The sequence below is a fragment of the Salmo trutta genome, chromosome 29 (genome assembly GCF_901001165.1).
Source record: "Salmo trutta chromosome 29, fSalTru1.1, whole genome shotgun sequence".
NCBI lineage: Eukaryota > Metazoa > Chordata > Actinopteri > Salmoniformes > Salmonidae > Salmo > Salmo trutta.
In genome coordinates this window covers 548,631-562,011 of record NC_042985.1, presented here as the reverse complement: position 1 = coordinate 562,011, position 13,381 = coordinate 548,631, and the positions used below count along the sequence as shown (strand labels likewise).

The 13,381-nt window shown below is 42.6% G+C and overlaps 2 protein-coding genes across 2 annotated transcripts; one reads left to right on the top strand and one right to left on the bottom strand.

Moving 5' to 3' along the window:
* Window positions 1-1,413: 1,413 nt before the first annotated feature.
* LOC115167723 (C-C motif chemokine 13-like) lies at window positions 1,414-2,728 on the bottom strand. Its single transcript, XM_029722370.1, has 3 exons — window positions 2,549-2,728; window positions 2,294-2,420; window positions 1,414-1,718 (listed from the first exon to the last, which is right to left on the bottom strand). The coding sequence occupies exons 1-3, from the start codon at window positions 2,613-2,615 to the stop codon at window positions 1,598-1,600; spliced, it is 315 nt and encodes a 104-aa protein (XP_029578230.1). The 5' UTR covers window positions 2,616-2,728; the 3' UTR covers window positions 1,414-1,597.
* Window positions 2,729-8,080: 5,352 nt separating this feature from the next.
* Window positions 8,081-9,987, top strand: LOC115166708 (C-C motif chemokine 13-like). Its single transcript, XM_029720424.1, has 3 exons — window positions 8,081-8,518; window positions 8,694-8,811; window positions 9,054-9,987. The coding sequence occupies exons 1-3, from the start codon at window positions 8,455-8,457 to the stop codon at window positions 9,187-9,189; spliced, it is 318 nt and encodes a 105-aa protein (XP_029576284.1). The 5' UTR covers window positions 8,081-8,454; the 3' UTR covers window positions 9,190-9,987.
* The last annotated feature ends 3,394 nt before the right edge of the window (window positions 9,988-13,381 follow it).

Sequence of the window (13,381 nt, the reverse complement as noted above, 5' to 3'; positions counted from 1 at the left end):
CAACTTTGCCAGCCAGAGCCCTTCCCTCAATTTCTGTTCCTCTTCCCTTGTCAAAAGTAGGACTCACTTCTGCACTGCTGACAATAACAACTTTGGTGGAGAATTGCTTGTTCAGCATTCATATGTACATTATGCATTGGTTCTAACATTCTTGCAAGATATCAAAATAGGTTGTTGGTAAAAGTTCAAGGTTATAGACCTGTTAGGTTGTTGGATAAAGTTCACAGAGTTATAGCCCTGTTAGGTTGTTGGATACAGTTCACAGAGTTATAGACCTGTTAGGTTGTTGGATAAAGTTCAGAGAGTTATAGACCTGTTAGGTTGTTGGTTAAAGTTCAGAGTTATAGACCTGTTAGGTTGTTGGTTAAAGTTCACAGAGTTATAGACCTGTTAGGTTGTTGGATACAGTTCATAGAGTTATAGACCTGTTAGGTTGTTGGATACAGTTCACAGAGTTATAGACCTGTTAGGTTGTTGGTTAAAGTTCAGAGTTATAGACCTGTTAGGTTGTTGGTTAAAGTTCAGAGTTATAGACCTGTTAGGTTGTTGGTTAAAGTTCAGAGTTATAGACCTGTTAGGTTGTTGGTTAAAGTTCACAGAGTTATAGACCTGTTAGGTTGTTGGTTAAAGTTCACAGAGTTATAGACCTGTTAGGTTGTTGGATACAGTTCAGAGAGTTATAGACCTGTTAGGTTGTTGGATAAAGTTCAGAGAGTTATAGACCTGTTAGGTTGTTGGATAAAGTTCAGAGTTATAGACCTGTTAGGTTGTTGGTTAAAGTTCAGAGTTATAGACCTGTTAGGTTGTTGGTTAAAGTTCAGAGTTATAGACCTGTTAGGTTGTTGGATAAAGTTCAGAGTTATAGACCTGTTAGGTTGTTGGATAAAGTTCAGAGTTATAGACCTGTTAGGTTGTTGGATAAAGTTCACAGAGTTATAGACCTGTTAGGTTGTTGGTTAAAGTTCACAGAGTTATAGACCTGTTAGGTTGTTGGTTAAAGTACACATTTATAGGCCTGTTAGGTTGTTGGTTAAAGTTCACAACTTGGAAATGAGGAAGGGAAAGTGAAAGACAACACATTTTACCAATTTGGAGTATTTGACTATAAAACATATATCTTAGAGTTTTGTTGTAGTTGAGTTGAACAGTTTATTCTGTTTCTGTGTTGCTGACCTCTGTTGTCTTGGAAGCAGAGGTCTCTGTAGTTCCATGAGTAACACATGAACTGTTTCCTGAAAGAAGAAACAACCAATATGCTGAATCTGCTGGTTGCTAGTTATGGAGATAGTTGATATATGTCCATGTAACTGGCAGCATGCCTCAAGGAGTTGTAAAGAACTCTCCCTCACTAAATGTGAAGCTTTAGTAATCAAAGCATGAATACCACAATAAGAATACAATTAACTTCGTTAATAAAATGTTGACATTATTTATCTTTATTGCTGAAGTAAAAAAATAATTTGTTGACAAAACAAATCATTTCAAAATACAAGGTAACTTCACAGTATGGTAAATAAATAAGAATTAAATAATATTACTGTATGTACAACAAAAATATAATATTCTATTTTCTTGACAGATCTGACAGCTATGGCAGTTAGTTTGTGGCGGTGGTGGTTGATGACGTCATTGATCTGCTCTCAATCTTGGTCACATGACTCTGGACCCAGGCCTGAGATGGGTCGACACAAAATCGAATATTTTTCTTTGTTGTAAACCTGCAACCAATAAACAACACACATATATTTAGGGGTAACTAAACAAAGAACACACCAAACTCACATGTGGAAGACTACTGTATGGATGTTCCAACATTATTCTGTGTGTATTGTGCATGTACCTACAGTCCTACTGGTTGAGTATGGAGGAAGACAAGTATCGGGCCATTCAATTACATTCAGAATCACTATGTCATTATTAGGACTGTCAAACGATTACAACATTCTATCGAGAATATTTCAAATGTATTATGGTTAATCTCTATATATATATTAATATAGAACCTCTATGAGGTTGTAACCATGCAGCCCTAGCAACACAGAGGTTGTAACCATGCAGCCCTAGCAACACAGAGGTTGTAACCATGCAGCCCTAGCAACACAATGGTTATAACCATGCAAGCTTAGCAACACAGAGGTTGTAACCATGCAGCCCTAGCAACACATTTGGACCCGCCCACCAAGGATGTAGAACATGTTATGTCCCGTAGAAATCTAAGTGTGTGTGTGTGTGTGTGTGTGTGTGTGTGTGTGTGTGTGTGTGTGTGTGTGTGTGTGCATGGTGGTTAACTTACACCAGTGCTTGGCGAGGGCAGCTACTAGGGGTTCTAGAAACTGAAATCACTGCACCAAGAGGGATCCTCTTCGAGTGGAACTTCACACAGCAGTCTATGGCAGTCATTGCTGAAATCCCCATGACACCTGGAAACAAAGAACGATCACACTCACTGGTCAACACAGGCATCTCATGTGGTGCTTCTTCCTATACACTCATATGCATACTGTACACACACACTGTACACACACACTGTACACAAACACACACGTACCCTGTGCAGACGTCTTATGGAGGGAGCAGAGCAGTCCCAGGAGGAGTAGAGCAGTCAGGGTCTTCATGGTTCAGAGATGGTTGAGATGCTGAAGATTGTATTTTCTGAGATGGTCTCTGATGTTCTGGTCTCTGAGGATCTGGTCTCTGATGCTCTGGTCTCTGATGTTCTGGTCTCTGAGGATCTGGTCTCTGATGCTCTGGTCTCTGATGTTCTGGTCTCTGATGCTCTGGTCTCTGATGCTCTGGTCTCTGATGTTCTAGTCTCTAATGCTCTGGTCTCTAATGTTCTAGTCTCTGATGCTCTGGTCTGGTTCTGTGTCAGAAGTCTAGCTGATGCTCTGGTTCTATGTCTGAGGTCTGATCTGACCTGTCTTTTATACAGAGAGCTGATCCATCAGACCCGTTGACAATTGATGGAGGAAACTCCCCTCCATACCCTCATTCACTCTGAATATAATTCTAAGAACCAACATGCTGCCCTTCAGGTTCCTCTTCCTCAATTCTCTGTAACTCTGTTTCCTCCAGGATGTTCAGCAGCGCTGCTATTTTCTGAAATACGCAGAATACATTTACTGGAGAATTGCATATCAAAGGAAGGCTATTAAAGTGGACTATATACTATGATGCATTACATCAAATACGAGAACAATTAAGATTAAATTAAATTCTCTACATCATAACCAACTAGTTTGTAATTAATACTTGAAGTCAACTATGTATCTTTCAACTTTTAAATGTAGATTTTAGGATGTGTGCATATTGATTTAACACCTGTAGCATACTGTTAACCTTTACATCATAGTGAAATTAAAACACAGAATATTTTTCTATCAATTAATCTCAGATTATTGTGGTGTGGTTTGTGTCTTCCCTCAGTTTGGAAGGTTGGTAGTTCGTTCCCAGGTCGAGTCATAACAAAAGCCCAAAAATGGGACCCAAAGCCTCTTTGCTTGGCACTCAGCATTAAAGGGATCATCTGCCATTGTGAATTTCATTTTTGGACTTATAAATTAGTTATACCCATTGATTCTTGAGGAATATAACTTATACAGGTGAAGTCGGAAGTTTACATACACCTTAGCCAAATACATTTAAACTCAGTTTTTCACAATTCCTGACATTTAATCCTAGTAAAATCCCCTGTCTTAGGTCAGTTAGGATCACCACTTTTATTTTAAGAATGTGAAAAGTCAGAATAATAGTAGTGAATTATTTATTTCAGCTTTTATTTATTTCATCACATTCCCTGACAGAGAATTAAACGTCAGGAATTGTGAAAAACTGAGTTTAAATGTAGTATTTGATAGCATTACCTTCAAATTGTTCAACTTGGGTCAACGTTTTGGGTAGCCTTCCACAAGCGTCCCATAGTAAAATGGGTGAATTTCGGCCCATTCCTCCTGACAGAGCTGGTGTAACTGAGTCAGGTTTGTAGGCCTCCTTGCTCACACACGCTTTTTCAGTTCTGCAAACAAATTTTCTATAGGATTGAGGTCAGAGCTTTGTGATGGCCACTCCAATACCTTGACTTTGTTGTCCTTAAGCCATTTTGCCACAACTTTGGAAATATGCTTGGGGTCATTGTCCATTTGGAAGACCCATTTGCTACCAAGATTAAACTTCCTGACTGATGTCTTGAGATGTTGCTTCAATATATCCATATAATTTTCCTGCCTCATGATGCCATCTATTTTGTGAAGTGCACCAGTCCCTCCTGCAGTAAAGCATCCCCACAACATGACGCTGCCACCCCCGTGCTTCACGATTGGGATGGCGTTCTTCGGCTTGCAAGCCTCCACCTTTTTCCTCCAAACATAACGATGGTCATTATGGCCAAACAGTTCTATTTTTGTTTCATCAGACCAGAGGACATTTCTCAAAAAAGTATGATCTTTGTCCCCATGTGCAGTTGCAAACCGTAGTCTGGCTTTTTTATGGCGGTTCTGGAGCAGTGGCTTCTTCCTTGCTGAGCGGCCTTTCAGGTTATGTCTATGGGACTCATTTTACTATGGCTATAGTCACTTTTGTACCTGTTTCCTTCAGCATCTTCACAAGGTCCTTTGCTGTTGATCTGGGATTGATTTGCACTTTTCGCACCAAAGTACGTTCATATCTAGGAGACAGAATGCGTCTCCTTCCTGAGTGGTATGACGTGCTGCGTGGTCCCATGGTGTTTATACTTGCGTACTATTGTTTGTACAGATGAACGTGGTACCTTCAGGCATTTGGAAATTGCTCCCAAGGATGAACCAGACTTGTGGAGGTCTACAATTATTTTTCTGAGATCTTGGCTGTTTTCTTTTGATTTTTCCATGATGTCAAGCAAAGAGGCACTGAGTTTGAAGGTAGGCCTTGAAATTCATCCACAGGTACACCTCCAACTGACTCAAACTATGTCAATTAGCCTATCAGAATCTTCTAAAGCCATGACATAATTTTCTGGAATTTTCGAAGCTTTTTAAAGGCACAGTCAACTTAGTGTATGTACACTTCTGACCCACTAGAATTGTGATACAGTGAATTATTGTCACAGTATCCACAGAAGGTGGTGCCCCTCCTCGGTTGGGCGGAGCTCGGCGGTTGTCGTCGCCGGCCTACTAGCTGCCACCGATCTATGTTTCTGTGTTCTTTGGTTTTTGTCTGTCTAGGTCCGCACCTGTTCCTTGTCTGTCATTAGTTTGTCCTTTGTGTTCTGTATTCGTGCGGGATTGTTTGTATGTCAACGGGCAGATGGTAGTTAGCGCTGCCTTAGATTTCAGCGTGGAACTTATTCTTATTGTATTGCCGGGTGCGCCCCGTACGTTATAGTTTTGGGAACTATTTTCCCTTTTTGGGTGTTGTGCGCACCCTGTGCCTTTTTCGACTACCTTGTTTACGGTGGCAATAAACTTCGGCACTACCGGACCTCAGTCTCCTGCCTCTTGACTCTGCTCCTTCTTCCTGCCCTTAAGAAAACGTGACAATTATAAGTGAAATAATCTGTCTGTAAACAATTGTTGGAAAAATGATTTGTGTTAGACTACAGTATTCTCTGTAACTTTCCCCACACTCACACCAACTTCACTAGACTACTGTATTCTCTGTAACTTTCCCCACACTCACACCTACTTCACTAGACTACAGTATTCTCTGTAACCTACTGACCCATCTAGTTATACAATCATACTGACTGACCCATCTGGTTATACAATCATACTGACTGACCCATCTGGTTATACAATCATACTGACTGACCCATCTGTTATACAATCATACTGACTGACCCATCTGTCTATACAATCATACTGACTGACCCATCTAGTTATACAATCATACTGACTGACCCATCTGTCTAAACAATCATACTGACTGACCCATCTGGTTATACAATCATACTGACTGACCCATCTGTCTAAACAATCATACTGACTGACCCATGGCTTTCTATCTATATCATTAAATTATCAGGGATCAAGGTAAGACCCAGATGCAGACCGTGTTGAAGTAACAATGTTTACAGCAGCAAAAGGGCCAAAGGTACAGGACGGCAGGCAGGCTCAGGGTCAGGCAGAGTGGTCTGACGGGGCGGGTACAGGGTCAGGACAGGTGGGGGTTAAAAACCAGAAGGACGAGAGAAGAGAGACTGGGGAAGAGCTGAGCTGACACAAAAACGCTGGTTGGCTTGACAAACAAGACGAACTGGCAATAGACAAACAGAGAACACAGGTATAAATACACAGGGGATAATGGGGAAGATGGGCGACACCTGGAGGGGGGTGGAGACAATAACAAAGACAGGTGAAACAGATCAGGGTGTGACATAAATAAGGTTCAATTGATGATGCATATTTTGTTGACACATGCACTGGACCAAGTATCCTGTTTCAGTTCAGAAAGATTCAAGCAATGAGAGACGTCTCTTTTTAAAATAACTCTCACTTCCCCATTCTGTCATGAGAACCTCGTGTGATGCAAATGACTGCAGGTTTTCTAAGAACAAATATTGGCAGCAGTTTTCTCTCCATTGTCATTCTCAAAATGTTTGTAATAACTTGAAGCCAGAGTTCACAGTACTGCACAGAGTTACTGGTGGAAAGAGGGAGGGACTGACAGTAACTGCACAGGCAAGCAAATATCAAACATATTCATTAAAATACAGAAGTATGTCTGTTCAGAGAAGTGAATGAATGAATTAATAAATATATTAACAAATTAATGAATTTATGAATAAATGAATTGAAACAAACTACAGTTACCACGCAGCAAACATGACCTCATTGGCCCCATGTGAGCACGGGCTAGTCCACGCCAAGACCACATCAAGCCCACATCAGCCCAATGGGCTAGTCCACACCAAGACCACATAAAGCCCACACCATCCCAATGGGCTAGTCCACGCCAAGACCACATCAAGCCAACACCATCCCAACGGCTAGTCCACACCAAGCCCACATCAAGCCCACACCATCCCAATGGGCTAGTCCACACCAAGACCACATCAAGCCCACATCAGCCCAATGGGCTAGTCCACACCAAGACCACATAAAGCCCACACCATCCCAATGGGCTAGTCCACACAAAGCCCACATCAGCCCAATGGGCTAGTCCACACCAAGACCACATCAAGCCCACACCATCCCAACAGCTAGTCCACACCAAGACCACATCAAGCCCACACCATCCCAACGGGCTAGTCCACACCAAGCTCACTTCAAGCCCACACCATCCCAACAGCTAGTCCACACCAAGACCACATCAAGCCCACACCATCCCAACAGCTAGTCCACACCAAGACCACATCAAGCCCACACCATCCCAACGGGCTAGTCCACACCAAGCTCACTTCAAGCCCACACCAGCCCAACGGGCTAGTCCACACCAAGACCACATAAAGCCCACATCAGCCCAATGGGCTAGTCCACATCCAGCGCCAGCTACTTCATAGTGTTGAGGAGGGGGCTCATTAGAATATTTTGGGGCATGGTTTGCACACAGTTCTTCTCCTCACCTGTCTTGGGGCCACCTGCCTTGGGGCCACCTGCCTTGAGGACCATCGTGGAGAAGATGAGCAAATTGCTTGTTTGCCGAATGTGCGCAGCCTTCAGGGACCAATATTGTTGCCTACATTATTTATAATTCTTCTAAATAAAAATGTATTTTAATATCTGAATGAATTGGATTTAATAAGCAGTAATATGTTTGAAGGATTTGGCTGTAAACACTGAGGCATTAAAGCACAGGAAAAGGAAGGTGATGAGAAGAGATCTGGGTAGGCAGGATCTCAGAAAGACTACTGAGTGAGTACAGCAATACAGGTTTTTATCAATATGGACACATCCTAATATCTGCATTTAAAAGTTGAAAGATACAAAGTTGAATTGAAGTATCACTTAGAAACTAGTTGCTTATGATGTAGACAATTTAATCTGAATTGTTATTGTATTTCATGTAATCTATCATAGTATATAGTCCACTTTAATAGCCTTCCTTTGATATGCAATTCTCCAGTAAATGTATTCTGCGTATTTCAGAAAATAGCAGCGCTGCTGAACATCCTGGAGGAAACAGAGTTACAGAGAATTGAGGAAGAGGAACCTGAAGGGCAGCATGTTGGTTCTTAGAATGATATTCAGAGTGAATGAGGGTATGGAGGGGAGTTTCCTCCATCAATTGTCAACAGGTCTGATGGATCAGCTCTCTGTATAAAAGACAGGTCAGATCAGACCTCAGACATAGAACCAGAGCATCAGCTAGACTTCTGACACAGAACCAGACCAGAGCATCAGAGACCAGAACATCAGAGACCAGAGCATCAGAGACCAGAACATCAGAGATCAGATCATCAGAGACCAGAACATTAGAGACCAGAGCATCAGAGACCATCTCAGACAATACAATCTTCAGCATCTCAACCATCTCTGAACCATGAAGACCCTGACTGCTCTACTCCTCCTGGGACTGCTCTGCTCCCACAATACGACTTCTGCAGGTGTGTGTGTGTGTGTGTGTGTGTGTGTGTGTGTGTGTGTGTGTGTGTGTGTGTGTGTGTGTGTGTGTGTGTGTGTGTGTGTGTGTGTGTGTGGTAGACATGCTGTGTAATATGCTGTTGGAGACACACCAGGAGATCTTTATGTTAACTGTGGTTTATGATCCTTTGTTTACAGGTGTCATTTCGTTGGACACGGCAGCTGACTGCTGTATGAAATTCAGCGCGAGGATCCCTCTTCAACAAGTGGTTTCTCTCAGAACAACTTCCAGTAGCTGCCCTCGCAAAGCACTGATGTAAGTAACATAGTCTACTGTAAACTGTAAACATCTAGGCCAGCCTGGTCCCAGATCTGTTTGTGCTATCACGTCAACTCCTTTTCATGCCAAACATGACCAGGATTGACAAGGAATTGGTATGATAGCACAAACACATCTGGACCCAGGCTACATCCAGGCTACACTGTACAAGACAAGATGGAGCATTCATAATATAGACTGGATGTTCTGAGAGACAATGTGTTGTGTATCTGTTGCAGTTTCACCACAAAGAAAGGGAAGACATTTTGTGTTGACCCTTCTGAAGCCTGGGTCCAGAGTCATGTGACCAAGATTGAGAGCAGATCGACTGCTGCCAAGACGACGATGATGTCACAAACCACCATCACCCCATAACACCCTAACCCTTGGTGGTGCACTATAAAGGGAATAGATTGCACTTAGTAACGCAGACCTTGTCAGGCATGTTAATACTCTATCTGAGATTGGTATGGATTAGGTTCAATGTAATGTACCAGGTCAATAACCTATCTGAGATTGGTATGGATTAGGTTCAATGTAATGTACCAGGTTAATACTCTATCTGAGATTGGTATAGAGGAGGTTCAATGTAATGTACCAGGTTAATACCCTATCTGAGATTGGTATAGAGGAGGTTCAATGTAATGTACTAGGTCAATACCCTATCTGAGATTGGTATGGATTAGGTTCAATGTAATGTACCAGGTTAATACTCTATCTGAGATTGGTATAGAGGAGGTTCAATGTAATGTACTAGGTCTAGGATATACTAATTGTTTATTTTTCTATAACTGTAAACATATTTGACATTTAGCTATTCAGTAACCTATTTAATATTTTATATTTTATAAATCTGTTGAAGATTTCAAACATCCTGTGAAAGAATGGTTCATATTATTCAATGAATGTATTAATGGGTTGTAACTAGGTCTATTCTACTGATATAGATATTAATGGGTTGTAACTATGTCTATTCTACTGATATATATATTAATGGGTTGTAACTAGGTCTATTCTACTGATATAGATATTGATGTGTTGTAACTAGGTCTATTCTACTGATATAGATATTAATGTGTTGTAACTAGGTCTATTCTACTATACTGATATAGATATTGTATTTTTCACATTCTCCATCTGCAGCTGTTTAAATAAATCAAGTATTCTGAAGAATTCTCTGATATTCATTTCATCATTCTCAATGTGTAGAGAATATACATTGAGTGCACCAAAAAATTAGGAACACCTTCGTAATGTTGAGTCTCACCTCCTTTTTGTCCTCAGATCACCCTAAATTGTCAGTTCATGGACTATACAAAGAGTTTAAAGTGTTCCACAGCGATGCTTGACAGTTGTGTCAAGTTTTATTTTATTTTTTGATCCTTTATTTAACTAGGCAAGTCAGTTAAGAACAAATTCTTATTTACAATGACAGCCTACCCGGGAACAGTGGGTTCACTGCCTTGTTCAGTGGCAGAACGACAGGATGTTACCTTGTCAGCTCTGGGATTTGATCCAGCAACCCCCAAGTTGGCTGTCCTTTGGGTGGTGGACAATTGTTGATACACACGGAAAACTGTTGAGAGTGAAATGTTCCTAATGTTTTTCACACTCAGTGTATGACTACCTCTGTCACACGCCATTTCAAATACCTGATATAAATATTGATGGGTTGTTACTAGGTCTATTCTACTGATATAGATATTAATGGGTTGTAACTAGGTCTATTCTACTGATATAGATATTGATGGGTTGTAACTAGGTCAATTCTACTTTACTGATATAGATTTTAATGGGTTGTAACTAGGTCAATTCTTGTCACAGAATAAGTCGTACTCATCGTTGAAAATGTCATACATGAGAGAGAAGGACCAAGGCGCAGCGGAAGTGTGGACACTCATGTTTCTTTAATTAACAAAACAAGTAAAGTATCCACTGGAAAACCAAAAACAGTACTCACGACAGCAAACAGTTTTGCAGGCTCACAAAGCAAGTGCAAAAACAATTCCCCACCACCCCAAAGACAAACACACACACCTATATAGGATTTCCAATCAAAGGCAACTATACACACCTGCCTTCAATTGGAAGTCCCAATCATCAACCCAACATTTAACAAACACAAACCCCCTGCCACATCCTGACCTAGACTAAGCAATACGCCCTCTGCTGGTCAGGACGTGACAGTACCCCCCCCTCAAGGTGCAGACTCCAGGATGCACCTAAAAAAGAAAAACACAAGAAAATCCCCAATACCCCAACAAAAACCAACAAACAATAACCCCTAAACCATAAGGGAGGGAAGGGAGGGTGGCTGCCATCAACGACGGCACTGTGCTACACCCTCCCTCCCCAACCCACCTATCCTGGAGGTGGCTCAGGTGCAGGCCGTGGACCTCGCTCCACCTTCGGCGTTGCCCACTTTGATGGCGCCGATAGCTGCGCCGGGCAGACGGGCCACTCGGGCTGACCCTGGCAGACAGAACACTCGGGCTGGACCGGAGGACAGGAGGGCCCCTCGGGCTGGGCCGGGGGGCAGGAGGGCCCCTCGGGCTGGGCCGGAGGGCAGGAGGGCCACTCGGGCTGGGCCGGAGGGCAGGAGGGCAGGAGGGCCACTCGGGCTGGACCGGAGGGCAGGAGGGCCACTCGGGCTGGACCGGAGGGCAGGAGGGCCACTCGGGCTGGACCGGAGGGCAGGCTGGCAGTTCAGGGCAGTCTGGCAGTTCAGGGCAGTCTGGCAGTTCAGGGCAGTCTGGCCACTCTGGCAGTTCAGGGCAGTCTGGCCACTCTGGCAGTTCAGGGCAGTCTGGCAGTTCAGGGCAGTCTGGCAGTTCAGGGCAGTCTGGCAGTTCAGGACAGTCTGGCAGTTCAGGGCAGTCTGGCCACTCTGGCAGTTCAGGGCAGTCTGGCCACTCTGGCAGTTCAGGGCAGTCTGGTGACTGTTGACTGGCAGGCAGCTCTGGTGACTGTTGACTGGCGGGCAGCTCTGGTGACTGACTGGCGGGCAGCTCTGGCGACTGTTGACTGGCGGGCAGCTCTGGCGACTGTTGACTGGCGGCAGCTCTGGTGACTGTTGACTGGCGGGCAGCTCTGGTGACTGTTGACTGGCGGGCAGCTCTGGTGACTGACTGGCGGGCAGCTCTGGCGACTGTTGACTGGCGGGCAGCTCTGGTGACTGTTGACTGGCGGGCAGCTCTGGTGACTGTTGACTGGCGGGCAGCTCTGGCGCCGTCAACCAGCCCTTGTGCCCCCCCCTAAAAAATCTTGGGGGTGCCTCTCGGTCTCCCTTACCCGTCGTGTCTCCCAGTCCTCGCCAGCCTTCTTCCGCTGCTTGGTCCTGGTTTGGTGGTGGGGAATTCTGTCACAGAATAAGTCGTACTCATCGTTGAAAATGTCATACATGAGAGAGAAGGACCAAGGCGCAGCGGAAGTGTGGACACTCATGTTTCTTTAATTAACAAAACAAGTAAAGTATCCATTGGAAAACCAAAAACAGTACTCACGACAGCAAACAGTTTTGCAGGCTCACAAAGCAAGTGTAAAAACAATTCCCCACCACCCCAAAGACAAACACACACACCTATATAGGACTTCCAATCAAAGGCAACTATACACACCTGCCTTCAATTGGAAGTCCCAATCATCAACCCAACATTTAACAAACACAAACCCCCTGCCACATCCTGACCTAGACTAAGCAATACGCCCTCTGCTGGTCAGGACGTGACAATTCTACTATACTGATATGGATATTGATGGCTTGTAACTAGGTCAATACTACTGATATAGATATTAATGGGTTGTAACTAGGTCTATTCTACTGAAATAGATATTAATGGGTTGTAACTAGGTCTATTCTACTGATGTAGATATTAATGGGTTGTAACTAGGTCTATTCTACTATACTGATATAGATATTGATTGGTTGTAGCTAGATCTATTCTACTGATATAGATATTGATGGGTTGTAACTAGGTCTATTCTACTATACTGATATAGATATTGATTGGTTATAACTAGGTCTATTCTGATGATATAGATATTAATGAGTTGTAACTAGATCTATTCTATTGATATAGATATTAAAAGGGTTGTAACTAGGTCTATTCTACTGATATAGATATTAATGGGTTGTAACTAGGTCTATTCTACTATACTGATATAGATATTGATGTATTGTAACTAGGTCTATTCTACTATAGTGATATAGATATTGATGGGTTGCAACTAGGTCTATTCTACTGATATAGATATTAATGGGTTGTAACTAGGTCTATTCTACTGATATAGATATTAATGGGTTGTAACTAGGTCTATTCTACTGATATAGATATTAATGGGTTGTAACTAGGTCTATTCTACTGATATAGATATTAATGGGTTGTTACTATGTCTATTCTACTGATATAGATATTAATGGGTTGTAACTAGGTCTATTCTACTGATATAGATATTAATGGGTTGTAACTAGGTCTATTCTACTGATATAGATATTAATGGGTTGTAACTAGGTCTATTCTACTGATATAGATATTAATGGGTTGTAACTAGGTCTATTCTACTGATA